Raw genomic sequence first — 24,703 nt, 5'->3', positions numbered from 1 at the left:
ATGCTATAATGTACTATAATATAATGTAATATATTACACATAAACATATATACATATGCATATATAAATATGGATTAAAGGTGACTGTGACGTTCTCATGATATTAGATCTCCCAGCTCCTTTATAAAATTGCAACTTTAAAAAAATTAAAATAAAATAAATAAAATTGCAACTTTTGCAAGCATATTAGATTCACAGATAGCTAAATGGACCATTAAGTTCCATAAAGAATTAACAAAGAAAATGAAACTTGACCTACATAGTTGAAGTCAATGTTAATTTTATTCATCTATCAGATCATACATTCAATAAATTGTTTTTGAACCCATTCAATTGCAAAGCACAGTACCAGGCTTTTAGACCTTCTAATGCATAGACATACAAATGAGAAGAGATGGCATCTCCAGTTAGAAATGGCATATATTTAGTAAAGAATATCTAGCTCATATTGTTATAGGACAGGGAGAGGGGCAGCCCAAACCCCGCAAACCTGCCTGTTCTAAATGGGTTCTGCCATCCGCCGCATCAACACAAAACACATGAGACTTTAATGGGAAGGAACTTTAATAAAACTAGGAAACAATACAGGTAAGGCAAAGAGTCTAGTTTCTAAATGAAGCACCCAAAGTTACCCGTCCCCTCGTGGGTAAAACTCCATCCATATGGGATCGGCCCAGAACAAGGCCCCAAAGCCTGCTACAAGTCTAAAGCATCTTCCAGTGGAGACCCACAGAAAAGGGTCACAAACAATCAGACAAGCCCGGAAGGAAAAGAGCAAAATCAACATCAAGATAAAAGCTGCCATTGTCACCTCCCCACGGGTCTCACCCACATCTGTGTCACCCAGTCCACGACCAAAAGACAAGCGCAGTTTCTTCACGTGTCTCTAGGCTCCATGCGCCTCCTCCAGGTCTCCTGGCTCCATCCTGCTTCCTTCCTCAGTCTCTTCTTCTGCTTCTCCTCTTCCTGCTCAGCTCCACCCTCCCTTGGGTGGGGCAGGGAACCTCCCCCTTTCCTGGGGACCACCCTGTTACAATATCTGTACATATAACTAATTATTTTAATCACATTCTTAGCAATGAGTCTGTTGTCTTCAAGATTCATAGAAAAACTTTTAATCTTTTCCCCTTCTCTTGCTAGTACTTTGAGGAATCAAGATCTATATCCATGGGTGAAATTCACAGATGGGCTTTCATATCTGTGATTGGCAGTCTAAATGAGATTCAAGGTCAGACGCACAGCGCCACTGGCAGAGATAGAGAATCAAATGAAAAGTCAGGGGATAATGGCCAGTTGTGCTTATAATTCTGTCTTTTCCCTGCTTTCAGTCCTAGCGGCTGTCACTCACTCTCATTACCAGGGCTGTTTCTGCCTGGACTGGGAGTGACACAGCAGGATATTACTGTCTGAATTGCAAAGCATCCTTCAGGCAAAGATAATAATTAAAATATTCTGATTTCAAAATGGTAATTTTTTTGGCCCAGTACTGTGGTACGGTGGATCAGAATACAGAATTAAATTTCACTACTATGACATGCCAAATGAAGCATTATTTTCTTTATCATTTAGTCCTTTCTGCCACTTGCATGCCTACAGTTATGATGTGCATAGTAATGTGTGGCATATTTACATACATGAGCAGTATGCAATTTTGGTGTGCATTGTTGTATATCAAAAAAAGATAACCTTTAAAAAAAAACTTCTGTATATATGTATACTACTAATTATTTCAAAGCACTTTCTAGACATAATATAATTGAGGTCAAATTGATGCAATACGTCTTTTGGCATATGTGGGGGTAAGAGGCAGTTATATATGAGACTGAATTAATATTTATAGAATTTCTCTTTTAGTCTAACACAGTGCTAGTATTTTTACCTATTTATTTAATTTAATTCTCACAAAAGTTATTATAGAGAACAATTAAGAACACTTTCCAGAAGTTATAATAATTTCCCAGAAGTCAAACAACTATTAGACAACAGAATTGATTTCACTTGAGTTTTTCCTAAGGCCTAAAGATGTTTTCTCAGATACAGGTTGGTTGAAGTCATAATTGACCTTGGATATTGCTAGAGGTGTACGAGGGTCATTGTTTCCTAATAGTGAGAGGGCCTCTGTGATATGAGAAACAGATTTGAAGCCCTTGACCCCTTGACTCTGTTCCCATTCAGTTGTATTAAAATGTAAAACACCAATTACAGTTGTTCATCTGATCAACTTAAAGTTATTTCAATTCTCTTACTTTTTACCTGTTTTATAAATTTATATCAATCCTAGAAGAGTTATTACTCAACCTAAGGCATAAAAGTCAGAAATCACAAAGTCAATGTCTAAAACTTCAGAGCTATGACTGAATTAGTTTGGCTATTAAGGAATAGGAAGTGTTGCTTGTTGTAAATTGGATTCTGCAAGCTACTCAAAAAGGTACTAAAATACAATGAGAAACAAATAGCCACCTCTTAAACAAACAAAATACTTGCATAAGAATCCAACAATAGGCTGCATGTTTACAGCACTCATTGAAAGTTTAAATGCTGATACATTTGAGCATCTTAGAATTTCTTATAATATTAAAATATTATTAGAATTTAGTTAAATACTTAAAGTTCCATTTCCTTAATTATGCCTTTTGTGAATAACACTATTCTTAAAGAGATTGGAACCATATAGTCATTGTATCTTTTTCTTTCTTTCTTTGTTTGCCCTCCTGAAGGTGTCAGGAAAAAGTATCCCTTAAGGAATGAGGACTTCTGAGATAGTTTTTTACCTGTGCCTCTTTTCTCTTTCCTAGAACTTCCCTTCTCACCTGCGATATCCTGGTGACCTCACTGTGTGTGTGTGTTAAGCAGTACTGAGACTTGTTTAAATCAAAATCTAGTTTTTGTAAACACTTTTCCCTATTTTATTTTGTTTCTGCCATATTTCCCTGTTCAGTAGCTTGGTGTGAAAAGATGGGTAGAACATAAAATTGGCTGCACAGTCTGTGTTTCAGGGATTCCCCAGGAAGCCGCTGATGGGGAGCCTCTGACTGAGCAAATGTGTTGCTATCTTCTTACAGGAGGTGATCGAGATCGGATGACAGCAAATCATGAGAGCTATCTCCTTATGGCTAGCACCCAGAATGATATGGAAGACTGGGTGAAATCTATACGCCGAGTAATATGGGGACCCTTTGGAGGAGGTGAGTATATTTTAAAATTATGGGAAAATAGAAAGTTAGACCAAGTTAACGTATCTCTTCTTCCCACTCCTATTTTCAAATAGGCAAGTATCAAAGATAAATAGCAAACATGTCACATTATTAGACCTATATCTAATTCCTATAAGTTTAATTTAGATCAAATATGATGAATAACTTACCATTGTCTATGAAAATCTTGAATTGTAAAAATGAATGTTTTTTATTTTCCCATTTAATTAATCATAAATAATTTGTGGATATTATAATTATAGATAGTTTAAATCATCTACAGTCTGGGCAAAACCAAAGTTTGACTGGTTGCTTTGAAAGACATCACAGTCCAGAATACCCAGTGGTATCAAAGGGGAATGGCAAAGCTTTGCTTGAAAACATGATGATTAATGGAGTTTTAAAAAACTGCTTTATTTCAGGCAAATTTTTGTGGATTTGATAAGTTTTAAAAATCTTAGTAAAGATAGTATTGAGAATGCACCATATGAAGAATAAACTAATTGAAGTTAGTAATAAAACTTAAGGAAGGGAGAAAGGTAAAAGATGTGATTTTTTTTCTCTTAAGGATTATAAACTAGAATAATATAAACAGAAAATTTATTTAAAACAAAAGTTCAGTAAAAAACAAAGAACAAGGATCCCAAAATAATGATCTGCAACAAGCATGTATTTCTAAGAATATAATCTCTAATTGTTCTATGTGGATAGTTGAAATAAGTTGTATTAAGTAAAGCTCTCATTTGGTAAGCCAATGACGACCCCCATATTTATTTTATGTTCTCTTTTCTGTATTTTTAGCACTCTTTTAGAAAGGAATTTTCTTTACCTCAACATATCACATTTCATGATTGTTAAGAGTATTAGATTGACTAGCCACTTTATATTTAGCTGACTTCAAAAGGATATTTTTAAAAATTTGAAAATTAATAGGTTAAAGTTAAAATACTAATGATTCATTGAAGACATTTAGATATTTTATCAGTTAATGATAGATGTCTACCAATGGTGGTTTTTTTTTTTTCCAAACTGGTCTTTTTTTTTTTTTTAAAGATTTCTTTATTTATTTATACAAGCACTGGGTACAGTCAGAAGCACGGAAGGGTGAGAGGATTCACCAGAGCCAAGGCGGGGAGCAGAGCAGGCAGACTGACGAAATACACTGCTGAGGGGAGCAGCGGGCGGCAGGAGAGGTCTGAGCACCATGTGGGACCCTCGCCAGTGGCCAGGGATCGAACCGGAGCTGCAGAGCCTGCGGGCAGCTTCGCAGCCCAGCACTCAAACTCTGCGCCACCAGGAGAGGCCCTACCAATGGTGTTTTTAGCACTATTCTCCACTGCGGAAGGAGGTGGTTCCTAACCAGTTTGACCATTTCTATTTGTCTAGTTACAGTCTGGTTTAAACTGTTGTCCCTGGCTAATTATTGGCAGTGCTACCTTTTACACTTAATGTGTCCTGCTTTAGATGGCAATTTTTAAAAATTTTATTTTATTATATATATATTTTTACATCATTTTTCAAAATCAACAAGCAACTATAAACCAGAGACACACTATGGGCGGGGAGTTGGGGGGTGGGGAGTAGGATCAAAACAAGGGTGGTGGGAATTGTATGGGGACTATAACCAAGATGAAAATGCATACGTTGTGCAAAAATAAAAAAAAAATGATGTAAATAATAGATGACAATTTATTTGGTCACCCTAATCATATGCTGAAATGGCTAGTAAGTGACTATGTAGAACATTTGAAAAGACCTGTGGACTGAGATCCTCATACCCCAGGGCCTTAATAGAGGATTCCTCATTCCGTGTACTCAACTGTTAGAGGTTTCTAGAGGTATGTCCAGCATCAACGAATTTGTTGGCCACCTCAGGATGTGTCTTTCCAAAGTTCTTGTCATTTCTAAAGAGTCTCTTTTCTCCTCTGTTATCAGATTACTAGGGTGTCTGAGGTCAGGAGAATCCTTACTATTTGCTAAAGGATGTGATTTTGTTGACAGATTATTTCTATCAGGGGTGTCATTCTAGTCCTTTCTCCTCTTTTCATATGTCCTTTTCTCAATTAAATGACTGAGATTCACCAAATCAGTGACCTTAGGAATTCCTACCAGTAGCCCAAGAATCTCAGGAATGATCTTAATGGGACTAGGCAAGAACTTCACATTTATAAACCTCAAAGGAATATTCTAGTAGTTGATTCATTTATATACTTTATTTTATGGAATGTATGTGAGGGATTTTCAAAGGCTGACTTCAAATTTACTTTTGAAAAAAATGTGTCTTAGCGTAGAACACTCACAATAGAGACAATGCTGCAAAGAATAAATCTCCTACCCTCTTTGTTGCTGTGAGACTGCAAGTCAAACTTTCATAGTATTTCCTCAATTTGCAAGAAATTCTTTGAGATTCACCTAAATATCAGTTTTCTACTGAATACAGAATATAGAACTGAGCTCAATGTTCATACTCATAGAAGATTTCAGCGGCTTCCCAGCTGTTTCGTATTAATATAATTCTCTATACTCACTGAATTTTAAAGAAATGTTATAAATTTTAATGACTGTAAACTCTTTTATTTATCTTAGTTATTAGGACTCCATTTAACATTTCCTTAAAAATAATTTTTCCATTAGTTCAACACCACATTTTGTGAATTAAGTCAGTAAGACCCAGGGAGGATAACTTGTCAGATATCACAGAACTAGGAAGAAAACCCATGTCTTGATATCATAAAAAAAAATGTAAAGATAACTCATAGAATGGGAGGAAGTACTTGTAAACCATATATCACATAATGAACTAATAAAACACGTAAACAGATGCTCAATATTACTAGTTATTAAGGAAATACTAATAAAACCACAAAGAGATACTACTTTTTACCCCTAGGATTACTAAAATTAAAAAAGTCTGATAATAACAAGTGTTGACAAGGATGTGATGAAATCAAAACCCTCACATGCTCATAGGCATGTGAGATGGTGCAATTGATCCTTTCAAGCAGCCTGACAATTCCTCAGTTGATTAAACATAGAGTTAGCATATGTCCCAACATTTGTACTCCTGTATGTATCCTCAAGGAAAATTAAAACATAGATCTACACAAATATTTTTACATGAATATTTATGGTGGCATTATTCCTAAGAGCCAAAAAGTGAAGACATTAAACGGTTTACCAGCTAATGAATGGACATACAGAAGGTAGTATATCCATATAATAAATTATTATTCTGTTAAAAAATGAAAAAAATACTGATAGAAATTACAATAAATGAAGATCAAAAACATTATACTAAGTGGGCCTCCCCTGGTGGCACAGGCAGTTGAGCGCAGCTCTGTGAAGCTGTCTGCAGCCTCTGAAGTGTTGGTTTGATACCAGCCAGTAGGTGAGAATCCCACATGGCACAGCAGACCTCTCTTGTCTTGCTTGCTGCTCCCCTCAGCAGTGTATTTCGGTCAGTCTGCCTGTTCTGTTCCCTGCTCTGTCTCTGGTGAATCCTCTTACCCTCCTGCGCATCTGGCCTGTACCCCGGTTCTTGTATGCATGAATAAATAAATCTTAGAAAAAAAATTATTTAAAACATTGTACTAAGTGAAAGAAATCATAGAGACCATATACATGATTCTACAGATTCTACAGGGAAATCTACAGAGACAGAAAGTAAGTTAGTGGTCATTATGACTGGAATGGGGGAATAAAAGATTTTGGGGGACATAATACATAAAAGAGAGAGGAGATGAAATGTTGTAACATTAACTATGATGGTGGTTGCATGTATCTGAGTATATTTAAAAAACGTTGAATTGTTTACATGAGAATATTCTAGGGTTTGTGAATTATATCTCAATAAAGCTGTTTTTTTTAAATTCCTGAATTGACATAATTGCCTTTCATAAGAAATACTTTCCCCCTTTTTATCTTAGTTATAGAACCCACAACTTTGTTAATTCTACGTGAAGACCTCTTAGCTTCCAACCCTTCCCACCACGCTAACATTGTTGTGGTCATTGATTCAGTAGCATCTGTAAAGACATTTAAGAGGTGACATATCACCCTGATTTAACAATTTCTGATTTACCACCTCTGGGTGTATTTTAAATGTGTCTATTACAGAGAAGGCATGTCATTTTCATTTTCACAACTTGTGTTTTTAAAAAGTTGAAATTCCTCATGAATTACTTAAACTCATCTTTGGTCAGGTTGTATAAATATTCAAAATATTCCCTTTTAAGCATTACAATAATAGACATTTGATAAAAATCAGGAATTATTTGGGGAACTTGCTTAGTATTTCAATATCTCAAAAATTAAAAACTTATGTAAAAATCAGATGTGGATCTTAAGAATTATAGACTTTTCCTAATTATTAAATAGAGCAAACACAACAAATATTCTGATGGGAGAAGAGACGCATTTGAAATGAATAAATAGACATCCTCCCCTAATACCTTGGCCTGACAACAAAGTTCACTATTAAATCTAGGTATCTCAACTTAGTATTAACTGCTTAAAACCACCCACAAAGAGCAATTTCCTTATTAACACTGCTAACTGAAAAGCACATGGCTCCTGATTATAAGTTAAATTCAAAAGCTGGATACCAAAATATTTATTTGGCTTTGGAAATATTTAAGGGTTTTGTTCTTTTTTTTCATACTGTGTTTCTTTTTATTTTTTTGAGATAATATGTATGGAAAACAAGGATCTGGGGTAAATTCACGAATTGTTCATTTAATCAGAGCATGTAGCCGAACTTTAGGTACTAAAGAAATCAAATTCCTGAATATTTCTGTCTCCTTATAAAGAGTTGAAACAAAAGACATATCATGACACTAAAATTATTGGATGTGAATAATTCTATGATGACTAATTGGCCTGTGGACAGAGAGGGGTTAATTAGGAATTATGGTCTTGCTGCAGACACTCCCCAACCACTGAATGATCTTGGATGAGTGGTATTAACTTCTTCATCTTCAGTTTCCTCACTTGTAGAATAAGAGACTTAAAATTGTTTTGATTAAGAATCATTCCAGCCCCAAAGCCCCTTGATTGTGTGTGCTTTCACCACACCAATGTTCATGTCCTTGAAGTCTTCAGTTAGCTGAGGTGCCTCCCAGCCCAGCACTGGCAATGCGTTGGTAGTTTATACTGAGTTATACTTCAGGGTTCCTTTTAGGCTTTTCTTTTTTTTAATTTTTTTTCACATGATTGTAGTCTCCACAGTTCTCTCAACACCATATCACCCATGAACCATCCCCCTAGTCCCCTGTGTTCTCCTCTCCCTTTTTTTGACCACTCTGCCTCTACCTCCCATACAGTTTGCCTCAGGTCTATGGTCAGTTTGCTAGTTTTGTCTTTTTCTTGACCTTTACTTGGTTTCTCTATAGTTGCATATAATAAGACCATCTGATATTTGTCTTTTTCCTTCTGATGCACTTTGATTAGCATAATCCCTGCCAGCTCTATCCATGTTGCCACAAATGGCATGGGTTTGTCTTTTTTGATTGCTGAGTAATATTCCATTGTGTATATACACCATAGCTTTTCCATCCATTTGTCTATTTTGGGACATTTGGGTGGCTCCCATATCTTGGCTATTGTAAATAGTGCTGCGATAAACATAGGAGTGTAGGTTTCCTTTGGAATTAATGTTTTTGTGTCCTGTGGGTTGATTCCTAGTAGTGGAATCCCTGGATCATTTAATGTTTTGAGGAATCTCCACATAGCTTTCCATAGTAGCTGGAACAGTTTACAGTCCCACCAGCAGTGTAAGAAGGTTCCTTTATTTCCATATCCTCTCCAGCATTTGTTGTTTCCAGTTGTGGTTTTTTGATTTTTGTTTTTTGAATATAGGGTTCCTTATTTTCTAAGCAGTAAGCTATGAATCAGAAAGCAAAAACAATGTTTGCTCCATCGGGAAGAAATTTCTAATAATAATCCCTTCAATAACAAAATATTACCTATCAAGGCATTCCTAACCAGAGCAATGACATTTTTTAAGGGAGTACCTTATATTAGTACCCTTTCCAGCTTTGTAAAACTATTACTGAATGACTAGCAAGGAACACAGAGGACTCGGGGGTCAGTTGGGGTTAAAGCACTAACATTCCAAATCTGCTCATGGAACAGCAGGTGGATGAATGATTAACCCAGTGATAAATTGGTCAGTGAGCAGGTCTGAGAAGGTTGCTGGACATGGGGGCTGGTGCACAGGATACAGGCAAGAGAAGGAGAGTCTGTCAAAAATAAGATTGGTTTTCAAACCATCAGCAGGGAAATAGATTAGTGTAAATATATAAATACACAAGCATGAATGATTTGACTTGTTTTGTGGTTATATCTGCAGATTCTGTTACTGGATTTAGAATAGTTTTCTGTTTCACAAATGCCAAATGTTTAGTTGTATACAAACACACACGTTTGAATGATAGGCACATTTAAATCACCATTCACAAATAGATTCAATTGTGAAATATCTATAAAAGAAACCTCGTGTGTTGGAAGAGAATAAATGCAGGAAAAAGGAGGGCAAAAAGTTTACCCCCCTGGGGATGATTTGGGGCTATTTGTTTTCTGGAGGGGCTGAGTTAACCATCTGTGAAGGTGTTGCACAGACAAAGCTGGGAAGTCAACACAAAGTCAAAGGAAGAAGAAAGGGGTTCACACCGCCCCCGCCCAGCCCAGTGGCAGCTCCCTCCGCCCTTCTTACTGTTGTGACTGCACCTGCTGCATGTGACCGCGGGCACAGAAGGCAGCCGCTGCCGCAGCCGCAGCCCCGGTGACTAGGCAGCCGCAGCAGCCCTGCCAGCTCCCTCCTGGCTCTCATTTGAGAAATGGGAGAGTGAGCCGGAGGAGGGGGCGGAGAAGCTCCTTGCAAAGCTACTGCCCCCACGGATCCAAGGAGCCTCCTGGAATGGGCACTCGTCTGTTTTGATGTGGCGATTACCTCGGGAGTCCCAGGAGTTTAAAGACAGATGAGAGAAGGGAGAAGCCTGCAGAGACCATCAAAGGATGAGGTGTGCTCTAAAGGGATCGGGGGAGTCCTTTGACAAGAATCTGTCATGCACTGAAATGCTTTCTGGAGAAGGTGCCATTATTTGCCTCCCCTTGTGCTCAGATGAAAGGAGCCTGCAAGGACTAGTCTGAAGTATGCCTCAGGGACCTTTCTGTCATTGTTCCTCTTTCCCCTTGCACAGAGCTATTGTTGACCTTTCCAGAGGAATCTCTGTCCCAAGTTCCAGCTAAGAAGACAATTTCTTATTAAAAAAAAAACAAAAACAGCACAGTAATAATTCCTTCTTTTTGAATGGGAGGTGCAGCTTGCTTGCTGCAGTTCTTTTTGCTGTGACATTTTGGAATGTCTGCAGAAACTTTAAAAAAAATACCTTAAAAACTCCTTGGATTAACAAGAGGAAAGGAAGTTTTTGCCAAAAGGAAGTAAATGAGAGGTGGTAACTTATCCCTGATCCAGAACCTGGATGATCAAAACCTTTGAGTTCTAGGAATCAGCACTTCCAATCTCACATATAAACAAACAGGAGAAGCAATGGCTGAGGAGTGTCACGCAGAGGCAGGTTTTAAGGAAATCTGAAAACTGGTTGTGAACTTCGGGCCTGTATGATGCCTGAGGACCGAAATACAGGGGGACGCCCCTCAGCTGCCTTAGCATCGACACCTTTCATTCCTAAAACAACATACAGAAAAATCAAAAGATGCTTTAGTTTTCGGAAAGGTAGGTAGAGAATGTGCTGATGTCTTTTTTAAAAAATATGCATATATTCTCTGATGCTGTAAGGTGCGTCTTTGCTCAGATTAAAAGGAGAGTTTGGAAATAAGAGTTTAGACCTATACAAGTGATTTATAGGTTTGTTTGCTTGTCTGTTTTTATTTTCCAAGGTTCATATTGATCTGTTTCTTACTGTCTGAGTATGGGCCGGGTAGGTGGGACTTAATGAAGGGTTGTTCTATGAAGATCATCTTGCCTGGGGGCAACTAAGTGAGCTGGCTGACACTCTGAGAGGAGGGGGCAAGGCAACCCCGGATCACACAGTCAGTTTGTCACTCCTTCAGTGGGGTCCCCAATTCCCCTTTCTGTGCCCCAATGACGTTGTTGTGGTTCTGGCTGCCTGCTTTTGCCTCCCATTTCCTACTGAGAAAATTTTAATAATCAGGTTATCTGTGGTGACGTCTTTTCATGGGAGTATTAATCAATTTGATTAACACTGATTAGGAATGAGAGTCACATTGACTTTCCAAATATATCATATGGTTGCATTGGAAGAGGCCAAAGCTATGAACTATTAGGAACAAGGCTGAGAAAACTTAATTCATGATCAATAAGAGAAACAGGTATTTCTGAATTTGGGGGACTCAAAGGGTACAACATGTAAAAGGAAATGCTTTCAGAAGTCATCTGCATCAAAATATTTTTAAAATATCCTTTGTCTTTAAAATGAGAATTCTTAAATGGAATGATTATCTAAGTGGGTGCTAGGTATTTGTAATTTTAATGACATACACAGTAAAATGATAATTGAAGCTCAAGCTGATTTGAGTACCACCTATGGTTGATTCTTCTCCTTTTTTGCTTTGCTCTGCCACTGATTAATTAACTCTCTCTACTTAGTAATGAACAACAACATGAAAACAAAACAAAATAAGAGAAAACACACATACAAAGCAAAATACAGTGGGAAATTTTTTAAACTAAGCTATGGTCCTTCAGAGTCTTTCCCTTGGAGCAGTTAAACTCTGCGTTCATTCTTGAATAACATCAACAAGGAATTCAGGTGTTAAAGTATATTCCTGTTTATCCACAAAGAGGGTTAAATGAGCTACACGGCTCTTATTTCATAACTGTATAGAGATTTCATGATTACCCTAAGATTGCATCATTGATAGAGAAAGGGACAGTGATGGAAATTGAAGAAGACTATGACCCAGTTGTGTGAGGGGCATTCCCTTTTTTTCCCCCACCCATCAGCAACAACACTGTGTTTAACCAAATGCATAAAGAAGTCTACTTTTCTGTGTTTTTGCTGTTCATTTGTAACTTGAAAAGTCCTAGGGACAGTGAATGTATCTTCAAAGCACAAAGCAAGGAAAACTTTACCTTTCCCACTTCCTTGCCCCAATATCAGAGTCCAGGCATGACTGCAGGAATCCTGGCTAATACTGCTGTTCATTACGCTCTGTTCCCTTTTTTCTCAAATATCAATAAGGAAAGGCAGTGCCTGCCAAGAAATTCCCATAACTGGCAACTACAGAAGTGGGGAACAGCTTCCATCTATCAACTCTTGTGGGTTATTTTTAAAATATCATCCTTTCCTAAGCAAATCCTAGTAATTTGAAGAATGTTCAGCATTTGAGTCAAGGATTAACAGATATTTCATTTACCAAGCTGTGTGCTGGTTTCTGCTGGATCCAGAGAGGAGATGAGGTGCAGGAAGCATTCAGCTGTTTTAAGTTTCCTTTCCCTTCCTCCAGAGCCAGGCGCTTGCCAGCCTTGCTCAGTCCCTGGCTGTCTGACCACAATGACGCTGCAGGGCTCTGGGAGGGAAGGTGGGCAGCTGCTGGCTGCTGTTTCTGTGCTGCACTGGTCATTCACATCCACGGCAGAGTGAAGCGTGGGGCGTCTCCATCTTTATTTGAGGTTCTATATTGAAAATAATGAACGTTTCTTTCAATCTGGTTTCCCAAACCATGTGCCACCTTAAGAGTGTTCTTTTGTGCTTTGTTTTAATCTTCTGGGTACTCAAGGAGTTCAAGAAATTGATCTGGATTTCTCAGTTTGTGCCCAAGCCTGTTGGAGAGCAACCACTTAAGTCATTTCAATGAATGCAGAAAGGAGAGTTCATGAATCATGGAAAGGTGCCCAGAAGTAAAAACTGTTGACGTGTCTGCTTTCCCTGGTCCACATTTAAAACATATTTTGTACTGTTGTCAAGGGTAGGATTGCAGAAGAGGAGACTCACCACTTTGAGAAAGTCTCAGAATGAAGTGTGCAGATGAGTTCAGGTTTGCAGAGCTGGTGCTTTGGAACTTCCTTGCATGCTGTGCAAGCCATAACAAATGGCTAAGGGTTCCCTTCTCTTCCTTCCTTTGCTACTCTTTTCATTAATCTTTCTTTTTTTTTTTTTTAAATAAGTATTTTAATATTAGTTTGTTAAGATTGTGAACAATATTGACTGAAATGCCAATTGTTTTACCCTGTTGATTTTTTTTAACTCAAAAAAGTTTTTTTCTTTGTTTCTTCTTTTTCTTTTCTTTTCTTTTTTTTTTTTTTGTAGCCTTCTGATACTGTGTTTGTGCTGGTGAGGCTTTCACAGTGATCCTCTGCTCCTCAGAAGGGGAGCATGGGTGTCCCGTCCAGACACACTCACACAGCACAGCCCCCAGAATGGGCCCGGCTGACGTGTTCTTTCTTTTTTTTTTTTTTCTTATGTCCTATTTGGTTCCCCTATATTCCTGTTATAAGTGAAACCATCCAATATTTTTCTTTTTCCTCTGGCTTATTTTTTTTTTTTATAAATTTTATTGTTATATTCCCCATACAATTGCAGCCCCTCATTCTGACCCCAATCCCTCCCCTCCCGCCCCCGCCCCCCTAAAAGTGTCTCTGGTTCATAGTTTTTTGTTGATTTTGATTTTCACTTTCTTATAGTTATTCATTTTCCTGGTCCCTTATTTAAGTTTTCTAGATTCCTGCTATGAGTGAGACCATCCGGTATTTTTCTTTTTCTTTTTGGCTTATTTCGCTGAGCATGATCCCTTCCAGCGCCATCCATGTTGCAGCAAATTGCATGTGTTTATCTTTTTTGAATGCTGAGTAATATTCCATGGTATATATGTACCACATCTTCTTGATCCAGTCATCTATTTTTGGGCATTTGGGTTGTTTCCAAAGCTTAGCTATTGTAAACAGTGCTGCTATAAACATAGGGGTGCAGGTGTTCTTTGGAATTGATGTTTCTGTGTCCTTTGGGTAAATACCTAGGAGTGGAATTGCTGGATCATATGGAAGCTCTATGTTTAGTAGGTCCAGAAATCTCCACACAGCTTTCCACAGTGGTTGGACCAGTTTGCACTCCCACCAACAGTGCAGAAGAGTTCCTTTTTCTCCACACCCTCGCCAACATTTGTTGTTGCTAGTTTTTTTAATATGTGCCATTCTCACTGGTGTAAGATGGTATCTCATGGTAGTTTTGATTTGCATTTCCCTGATGACAAGTGATGTTGAACATTTTTTCATATGCCTGTTGGCCATTTGCATTTCCTCTTCAGAGAAGTTTCTTTTTAGCTCTTCTGCCCATTTTTGGACTGGATTATTTTCTTTGTTGTTGTTGAGTCTCATCAGCTCTTTGCAGATTTTTGTGATCAGTCCTTTATCATTAGTGTTGGGTGCAAAAATGTTCTCCCAGTTGGTGGGGTTTCTCTTTGTTTTTGTTATTGTCTCTTTTGCTGTGCAAAAGCTCTTTAATTTGATGTAGTCCCAGCTGTTTATCTTTGCCTTCACTATCACTGCTTTGGGTGATGTGTCTGTAAAGCTGTCTTTGATGTGCAAATCACGTAGTGTTTCGCCTATATTTCCTTCTATATATTTTATGGTTTCAGGTCTTATGTCTAGTTCTTTAATCCATTTTGAGTTGATTTTTGTGTATGGTGTGAGGTGGTGGTCAAGCTTCAATCTTTTGCATGTAGCGACCCAGTTTTCCCAGCACCATTTATTGAACAAACTTTCTTTGCTCCAATGCATATTCTTTGCTCCTTTGTCAAAGATTAGTTGACCATAAATATGTGGGTTTATTTCTGGATTTTCTATTCGATTCCATTGGTCTGTATGTCTGTTCTTGTTCCAATACCATGCAGTTTTGATGATTATGGCTTTGTAGTATAGTTTGAAGTCTGGGAGTCTGATGCCTCCATTCCCTTCTTTTTTTTTCAGGAGAGCTTTGGCTATTCGGGGTTTTTTGTGATTCCATATGAATTTCATCAATAATTGTTCTATTTCTTTGAAGAATGACATTGAAATTTTGATTGGAATAGCATTGAATCTGTATATTGCTTTTGGAAGGATGGCCATTTTAATAATGTTTATTCTTCCAATCCATGAGCAGGGGATGTCTCTCCATTTCTTTGTGTCTTCTTCTATTTCTTTTAACAGTGTTTTATAGTTTTCTTTGTATAGGTCCTTTACCTCTTTTGTTAGATTTATTCCCAAATATTTGATTTTTTTTGTTTCAATAACAAAAGGGATGGTCTTTTTGATTTCTTCTTCTTCAGATTTATTGTTTGTGTATAGGAAGGCTACTGACTTTTGCGTGTTGATTTTGTATCCTGCCACTTTACTGAACTGATTGATGAGTTGAATTAGCTTTTCTGTGGAGTTTTTGGGGTTCTCTATGTATAATATCATATCGTCTGCAAATAGTGATAGTTTGACTTCTTCTTTTCCTATTTGGATTCCTTGGATGTCTTTCTCTTGTCTTATTGCCCTGGCTAGGACTTCCAGTATTATATTGAAAAGCAATGGTGAGAGTGGACATCCTTGTCTTGTTCCAGATCTTAATGGAAATGCTTTCAGCTTTTCACCATTGAGAATGATACTGGCTGTTGGCTTGTCATAGATGGCCTTTATGATGTTGAGGTATGTTCCTTGTATCCCAAGAATTTCAAGGGCTTTTATCATGAATGGGTGTTGCACTTTGTCGAAAGCTTTCTCAGCATCTATTGATATTATCATATGGTTTTTATATTTCTTTTTGTTGATGTGTTGGATAACGTTGATTGATTTTCGGATGTTAAACCATCCTTGTGCCCCTGGAATGAATCCAACTTGGTCGTGGTGAATTATCTTATGGATACATTGTTGGATTCTGATAGCTAAAATTTTATTGAGGATTTTTGCATCAGTGTTCATTAGGGAGATTGGCCTGTAGTTTTCCTTTTTTGTGTTGTCCTTGTTCGGTTTTGGTATTAGTGTAATGTTGGCTTCATAAAACGTGTTTGGTATTGTCCCTTCCTTCTCAATTTTTTGGAAGAGTTTGTGAAGGATAGGCACTAATTCGTCTCTGAATGTTTGGTAGAATTCATTTGTAAATCCATCAGGTCCTGGGCTTTTGTTTTTGGGGAGGTTTTTGATTACCATTTCAATTTTGCTAATTGTAATTGGTCTGTTTAGGTGTTCTATTTCTTCTTTATCTAGCTTTGGGTGATTGTAGAGTTGTAGGAATTTGTCCATCTCCTCTAGATTGTTAAACTTGTTTCCATATAACTCTTCATAGTAGTTACTGATTATTCTTTTGATTTCTGCTGTGTCCGTTGTGATTTCTCCTCTTTCATTGATGATCCTGTTTATTTGTGCTTTCTCCCTTTTTTCCTTTGTGAGCCTGGCTAGGGGTTTGTCTATTTTATTGATTTTTTCAAAGAACCAGCTCTTGGTTTCATTGATCTTTTGGATTGTTTTTTTAGTTTCAATTTCATTTATTTCTGCTTTGGTTTTTATTATTTCTTTTCTTCTACTGGTTTTGGGGTTTTTTTGTTGTTCTTTTTCTAGATCTTTGAGCTTCGAGATTAGGTTGTTTCTTTGCGTTCTTTCTTGTTTCTTGATGTGAGCTTCTATTGCTATATATTTTCCTCTTATTACTGCTTTTGCTGCATCCCATACATTTAGGATATTGGTGTCCTCCTTGTCGTACAATTCAAAAAATTTTTTAATTTCTTCTTTGATCTCCTCATTAGTCCAATGGTCTTCCAGTAGTGTGGTTTTTAATCTCCATGAGGTAGGAAAGTTCCTTGCCTTCTTTTTATGGTTTATTTCTAGTTTGATGCCTTGATGGTCAGAAAAGATGGTTGATATGATTTCAATCTTGGTGTATCTGTTGATGTTTGTCTTGTGCCCCAGTATGTGATCGATCCTGGAGAATGATCCGTGTGCGCTTGGGAAAAAGGTGTACTCCGTTTTTTTGGGGTTTAGTGTTCTATAGATGTCTGTTAAGCCCAATTGCTCTAGGTCTTTATTTAGAGCTTTGGTTTCTTTACTTATTTTTTGTCTTGTTGATCTATCCATTGTTGATAGTGGTGTGTTGAAGTCTCCCACTACGTATGTGTTTTCTCTGATGTCTGTTTTCAGAGAGGACAACAGTTGTCTGATATATTTTGGTGCTCCTTCGTTTGGTGAGTATATGTTAATGAGTGTTATTTCTTCTTGAAGTATTGTCCCCTTGATCATAATGTAGTGACCATTGGGGTCTCTTTTTATCTTTTTGAGTTTGAAATCTGTTTTATCTGATATAAGTATAGCTGTTCCTGCTTTCTTTTTTGGTCCATTTGCTTGTAGGATTGTTTTCCATCCTTTAACTTTGAGCCTATTTTTATCTTTTGTAGCTAAATGTGTTTCCTGGAGACAGCAAAAGGTTGGGTTTTGTTTCTTAATCCAGGCTGCAACTCTGTGTCTTTTTATTGAAGAGTTTAGTCCATTTACATTTAGAGTTAATATTGATATGTTAACATCTGTATTTGCCATTGTGTTTGTCTTTCCTTTGATTTTATTTATTTATTCTTTTAATAACTTTTTTTTTTTTGGCCTTCTTTCATTGTTATTCGTCCCTCTGAGGTTCTGGCTTTAGGACTCCTTGTAGTATTTTTTGGAGTGGGGGTTTAGTTGCAATGAAATTCCGGAGTTTCTGTTTGTCTGGGAAGGTCCATATTCTTTCTTCAAAGAGGAAGGAGAGCTTTGCGGGATAGAGTATTCTTGGTTGGCATCTGTTTTCTTGGAGTCTGTTGACTATGTCCCTCCACTCTCTCCTTGCCCGTAGTGTTTCTTCGGAGAAGTCTGATGTCAGCCTGATTGGTTTTCCTTTGAATGTTATCTGTTTCTTCCCTCTTGCCAGCTTCATTATTTTTTCCTTGTCCTGGATTCTTGGGAGCTTTACTATTATGTGTCTTGCTGTATTTTTTCTTTCGTCGTGGAAGTTTGGTGTTCTTCTTGCTTCTTGTATATCAATTTTCAGCTCCTTCTTCACATTTGGGAAGTTCTCTTCAATTATCTCTTTGAATATTTTCTCTGTTCCTACATCTCTCTCCTCTCCTTCTGGTATTCCTATAACTCTTATATTTCCTTTCCTCATGGAGTCAGATAGTTCCCGAAGTCTTTCTTCGTTCTTTTTCCTTCGTACTTCTCTTTCCTTTTCTGTTTTGGTTCTTTTTATTTCTGTGTCTTCAAGATTACTTATTCGTTCTTCCATTTCATCTATTCTGCTTTCATTGCTTTTCCCAGAATTCTTTAGTTCTTCCATTAATTCTTTGATCTCCTGCATTTCTTTTACTTCCCTCTTTAGGGACTCAATTTCTTTCTTCTGACCATTGTTTTCCCTCTCTAGGGACTCAATTGCATTCTTCTGATCGTTGATTATTTTTCCCTTATCATTGTTTTCCTTTATGACTTCTGTCAGTTTTTTAATCACGGCAATTTTAAATTCTCTTTCTGGAAGGCTCAGAAATTCTTCCAAGTTATTGTCGTTGCAATCTGGGGGCTGGCTTTCTTTTTGTGGTGTGCTTTTTCTCTGGAGAGTTGCTAGGTTGCGTGTGGTTCTTCTCCTCCCTACTGTCTGTTTTCTAATTTGCCGTATGCGTTGGGACACTGTGTTGTTGGGACTGGCCGGCATCTTGGGTGGGCTTCTCTGTTCCCCTCTGGTTCTTCCAGGAGTCATCTGTCAGTTTCAAGCAGCCTTTACTGGAGAAAGGTCCCTGTTCTAAAATGCCGATGTGGGGACACACTCCCCTGTGCGCCTGGTCTGCCCCGGCGGTGGGTTCCTGCTCCCCTCTGGGCTTGGACTGCAGGCCAGAGGGGGTCTGGCGTGGGCGAACTTCCCCCGCTCACCTCTGGCTCCTGAGGAAGCCTTCTGCAGGTAGTCTTTACTGAAGAAATGTCCCTGTTCTAAAATGGTGATGTGGGACACACTCCCTGCGCTTCTGGTCTCAGGCACACTCTTATGCGCGCCTGGTCTGCCCCGGCTGTGGGTGCTCGCTCTCCCTGTGGGCTCAGACTACTTGTTCGGAAGGGGCCCGGTGTGGGCTAACTCCCCAGCTGGCCACTAGCTCCTTCAGGAGCCTGTGCTGGGGTCAAGTCGCTAGGTGGCGCCAGAGATCTCTCCTAGAGCCCTTGGGGAGCTGATTTTCCACCCCGTGGGACAGGGAGCAGAGCGGGGATGGTAGGGTACACCTCAACGGCTTTGGGGTGCTGTGTCTGCCTTGTGCCCCACCGTCGTGGGGAACCCACGCCCCTAATTTCGTGCCCCGGGTCTCAGTTCCAAAGCCCTCAGTTCCAGGACGCGGGCTGTAGCCCAGATCAGTGGCGCGGGAATGGCGCCTTTTGAATCCCGCTCCCCTTCCTGGGCGCCTTGTTCCTGCTCACTCAGGGAGGGCCTCCGCCCGGGTCTCAGTTCCAAAGCCCTCAGTTCCAGGACGCGGGCTGTAGCCCAGATCAGTGGCGCGGGAATGGCGCCTTTTGAATCCCGCTCCCCTGCCTGGGCGCCTTGTTCCTGCTCACTCAGGGAGGGCCTCCGCCGTCTCCCCCTAATTTCGTGCCCAGGGTCTCAGTTCCAAAGACCTCAGTTCCAGGACGCAGGCTGTAGCCCAGATCAGTGGCGCGGGAATGGCGCCTTTTGAATCCCGCTCCCCTGCCTGGGCGCCTTGTTCCTGCTCACTCAGGGAGGGCCTCCGCCGTCTCCCCGCAAGCCTAGGTCGCAGGCGCGGGGACCTGGGCAGCTGCAATCCGAGCGCCGCTTTCGCGCAAGCTTACCGGGCGGCCGGGGCTGTGTGCTGGTGCTGGTCTCCTCCTGGGGGGCGGGGCTCTTTAATGGCGCCTGGAGCTCACCTCCGCGGCGGATCCTGCAGGGTTCGCCTCAGCTCCCGTTCACGGGGTGTGGTGGCTGAAATAGTTCCTTTCCACTCACAGTCCCACTTGCTGCGTCCGTTTTTCTTGTTGGGCGTTTTGGTTTGTTGTTTCCCTCGTCTCTGCCGGTCGGAGAGTGCCGCCTCTGTGGGCGGGGGAGGGGAGCAGGGTTCTGCGCTTCCCTCCCTTCTCGTCCTCTTTTATGGCAACTTTCTTCTTTGGGCAGTTTGCTGGAGTCGTCCGTTTATCTTCCGTGTCCCAGTTCTCACTGGGACCTGCCGCTTTTCCTCCCTATTAACTTTTTTTAATGGGAGATCTTACTCGCAGCGTCTCCTTGCCGCCATGTTGCTCCTTCATTAATCTTTCTTTGTTTAGGTGCTAATAAAGGTCACTGAAAATATCTCCCCAGTGGTTTCAGAAATCCAGAAACTAAGGAACATCTATTAGGCTAGAAGCTGGAGGTGATGGTATTTTGGAATTACGTTCTGGTCAGATCAAGATTGAAAATGTATTCTTTTGCCTATTGACTTTGAAATACATACATATATATATATATATATATATATACACACACACACACATATATAACTAATATCTAATGTCTGAAGCATAAAAAATAATCCTTTGATTACCTGAAGGTTAGTGTTAATTTCTGTACATATTAGGCTAACTGCTGTGCTTTGTTATCAAGGACATAATAAAGTAAAATTTTAAGCCTTAACTTTATTTTTCCTGACTTGCCCCCTTGTTGGAGATAAGTCGTCTTTCATTCTCTGGTGGTTTATAACCACATATGCTCCAATGCTTCTTCCTTCTTTATATACTTTCAAATATTTCTAGTTCTATTAACTTAGTTCTCAATGCTTTGATTGTTTCCTGTACACAACTTATTTTACCTAAGAATTGGCTCTTCAAAATGCCTCCAACTTTACTTCTTTCCATCCATCACAAATTCCTGCAACACACAGCCCATCTTGTAAGGCATTGTCCAATAGGTATTCCAAAACAGTACTGTCAAGTAATATTCCACTGCTCAAAATGTTTTGAATCCCTAGTGTTATGAGAAGGAAGTATTAACTATTTTACGTAGTTATTAAGGTTTTCAAACCAATTCCATCCATTCCGTAGAGAATAAATTCCCAGTTCCCCAGACCACTCCACTCTTTCTCCCTAAGACATCTCCTCCATTACCTCTGTTGTTTTTTTTTTCCACTTTGCCCCTCTTCTATGTTGCTTCTCTCCTCTGTTGTCTGTCAAACTTTGTAGTTTCTTCAAGTTATTGTCGACTCTCATTTTCTATCAAGTCTTCACTGTTTACACATTAGCATCTACACTCTAGCCCTGATATTACTCAGAAGCTACTACTTGGCCACCTTGACTATATAACCATATGAAAGTGCTTTATACATATTTATGGTTAAAAAATGCATTTGTTTATTTTTTCCAAAAACAAAGAGGGCCAATAGATCTATTTAATCAAATGTGAATTTCAAGGCTGATTGCAAACTGGTAAAGTACATAGTATTATTGTTTATGTTTCCTGCTAATCCGTAGGCAACCATTAATCAAAGCAGAATGATTTTATTTTGGTGGTAGAGAAGAACAATATTTTCTTGAACATTTACTGTATGTTAAATTACATTTATAAAAATTGATTTTTTAACATACTACTTTCCAACTCTATAATTTTAAATGGTGCTATAAATGGTTAGTTTATTAATTCATATATCAAAGTTTATGCAGTACCTACCAAGTGATGCTGAGGATGAAAACACAACAAAAAAATTAATGGCCTTAAAGCTCTGAGTTCTCAGACTCCAAGGGATTAAAAAAAACAAATAAACAATTGCTTACTCAATAATAAGAATTAAACCAAGTCCATAGGAAGTCTGAGGGGTCCATGAACAAAAGACAGACTATGGAATCATCTGCAAAGGTAGAGATTCATCTATATAATACTGAAAGAAGATCACTAGGTTTATGGGGAAAAAAAGTCTGAATTTAATTAACATAATGTAGAAGGAAGCAAATCTAATGGACATGTGTTCGGGTCCTAGATCTGCCACTTGCAACACATGTGACCTGGCATCTCTGAATCTGTGTGTAGATGGGAGACTTCTTTAGAGAATGTCTGAGTCTCAAATAAGAAAATACATATAAATCACATAACTTGATACCCAGATGTTACAGTGTCTAAGAGTTGGGTAACTGAGTGTCTATATTCATGTTATTATAATTTCTAATTTTTCTAAGCCTTTATTTCCCCCTCCTCTTCCCCTATTCTGACTACAAAAAAAGTCAGGATTGTACTAAACATTCACTGATTATTATAGATTCTGAGATCCTTGGATAAAAAGTTTTCTATTCATACAAGGTTTACTGGTAACTTAGAAAATTCTGGTTATGGACTGAAGCAAATATTTGCAGTTTTTCTTTCTAAGTTCTGTAGCAAGTTGAATATTTTCTTTTGATTTCCCCATTCACCAAGGGTGAATATTCATTTTCAGTTGAAAATTATTATAATGCTGGTGATACCATGGCTGATTCTGCTAGCAGGGTTGTAATAAATAGAAAGATACAGAGCTGTCATAGATGGCTTATCATATTATTTATAGGAAGAAATGAATAAGGAAATAAATAATAACAGAGAACTGAATAAAACTAAGATTTTTTTAACTTCTAAACCAATTATTTCTTTTGTTTACAAGTTTTTAAAGAAATCAAAGCCACGACTTAAGAACTATTGATGGGTTTTGTTTTACATTAGAGGTATACCTTTATTTCTATAATTGAGGTGAAATCTCTTGTTTCAATGCATGTATTAATACCATAATTTTTATGGAGCATTTGATTCTTATTGACTTTGCTATTAAGTTCCAGAGATATAAGCAAGAGAGTTTGATGAGTCTATTCAGAATGCTATAACAAAATGCCCCAGACAAAGTAAGCTTATAATCAACAGAAATGTATTTCTCATTGTTCTGGAGCTGGAAGTCTGGGATCAGGTCAGCCTGATGAGGTTGGGAATAAATAGTAGAAAGTGAGATGAATTGGGATTCAGCAAAAAGGAATGTATCAAATAGGTGAAAATAAGTTTGAGAACAAAACCCCAGATGACCAGTAAATTTTTGAAAAGGGTATAGTAGGTAACAAAGTCAAGAAGGAGACTGAAGGAACATTCTGGAAGACAAGAATTCTATAACATACGAGAAGTGTCAGGAAGAATAAGATGGATAGTTTGAGAGGAAGTGAAGCATAAAGTAATACAAAAATTAAATTTGGTTCACACTGATTTGGACCCTAGTAAGTTGTTGATGACTGTAGAGAAAGACCTTTGAGTAAAATGATAGCATTAGAGGCAAAATTACAATAGCTGAACAAGAGAATAGAAGGTGATGAAATGGAACCAGCATCATATTTAACTGGCAATTGAGAATCAAAGAGAATACTTTCAGTGCACAGAAGGCCTAAGAAAGTATTTTTTAATTTTTTTATGTTTTAATTTGTAGGGCAGATGGAATATGTCTATGTTTATCTAATCATACTCACTAATTTCACAGGCTGCCTCTAGCTATAGGGTATATGAATAAATGAGACATTTAGGTTTAAATCAGTCTCTCGCTCTTTTTATTCTCTACGCCCCTCTTCCAATCCCTCTCCTTCTTTCCAGTTGGAATAGCATCCTACAGATATAATAAATTCACTTGTGTGATTTTCTTTCTCAGTCCAATGAAAACTCATATCTTGGGTGATGCTTTATGACATCATCAGTGTACATTCAAGGGATGTATACATGATATACCATGATCACCCAGAAATTGTGGGTATGGCATTTGTCAGGGAGTCTGAAACCTCCCTGGGAATTTAAATGGATATAGCTAGGACTGTTTGTGTGCTTCATGCCACAGGGAATATTCTTGTTAATAATCTATTAATCAATGTATCCTTTTCCCCACCATGCTAGTTGGAAAAGCTCATGACCTATGTGGTTTTTTTGTTTGTTTTTTTTGTTTTTTTGTTTTTTTGTGGGACCCTCGCTGGCGGCCAGGGAATGAACCAGTGCTGCAGAGGCTGCGGGCAGCCCCACAGCCCAGCTCTCAACCGCTGCGCCACCAAGGGAGGCCCATGACCTATGTGGTTTTTGTTAACTTTAGCATTTGAAGCTACACTGCTCCTTCAAAAAGAAGAAATAAATAAAGAAGTTTTTTAAAGATATTTTCACCCCATAACTTTCTGCATAAAAATCATTGCTATACAGGGAATTAATTCACACCTACCCATTCAAATCAGAGACAATGGGGACATTCTATGTCCAAGGCCAAACAATGAGAAATATGAATCTCTTTTAATTAATTCTTAATTTTTTACAAGACCAAATCTAGGACAGAAAATTGTTATTTATTTTTCCACAGAAATTTCTAAATATATGTACATATTTTCTGTTTTTAATCTATTATATATTACATTGCTAAATAGGTATCTTTACATAAAGAAAATCTTTTGCTTGGGCAAGATGGTGATTAACTTTTGAGTTTTTACTTTCTTTTCTTTCTGACCTTCCCCAAATTTTTATTTGGTGAGCAAAACACACCTCTTCTAGTGTGAGGAAAGG

The 24,703-nt window shown here is 38.4% G+C and overlaps 1 protein-coding gene across 2 annotated transcripts in view; it reads left to right on the top strand.

Moving 5' to 3' along the window:
* The window catches only part of ARHGAP24 (Rho GTPase activating protein 24), a gene marked incomplete at both ends in the record, with an annotated part of 412,724 nt that overhangs the window by 330,252 nt on the left and 57,769 nt on the right, over nt 1–24,703 (top strand). The window contains one exon of one of the 2 annotated variants that reach the window (XM_084233664.1): nt 3,063–3,185. In XM_084233664.1, the coding sequence (XP_084089790.1) occupies nt 3,063–3,185 (123 nt within the window). Of the gene's footprint in view, nt 1–3,062; nt 3,186–10,814; nt 10,930–24,703 lie in introns of those variants that run through there. The other variant, XM_084233663.1, reaches the window with a different exon arrangement.

This window comes from Talpa europaea (genome assembly GCF_964194135.1).
Source record: "Talpa europaea genome assembly, chromosome: 5".
Classification (NCBI taxonomy): domain Eukaryota; kingdom Metazoa; phylum Chordata; class Mammalia; order Eulipotyphla; family Talpidae; genus Talpa; species Talpa europaea.
The sequence above is the reverse complement of the archived record's forward strand: the minus strand, read 5'-3'. Positions and strand labels throughout refer to the sequence as shown.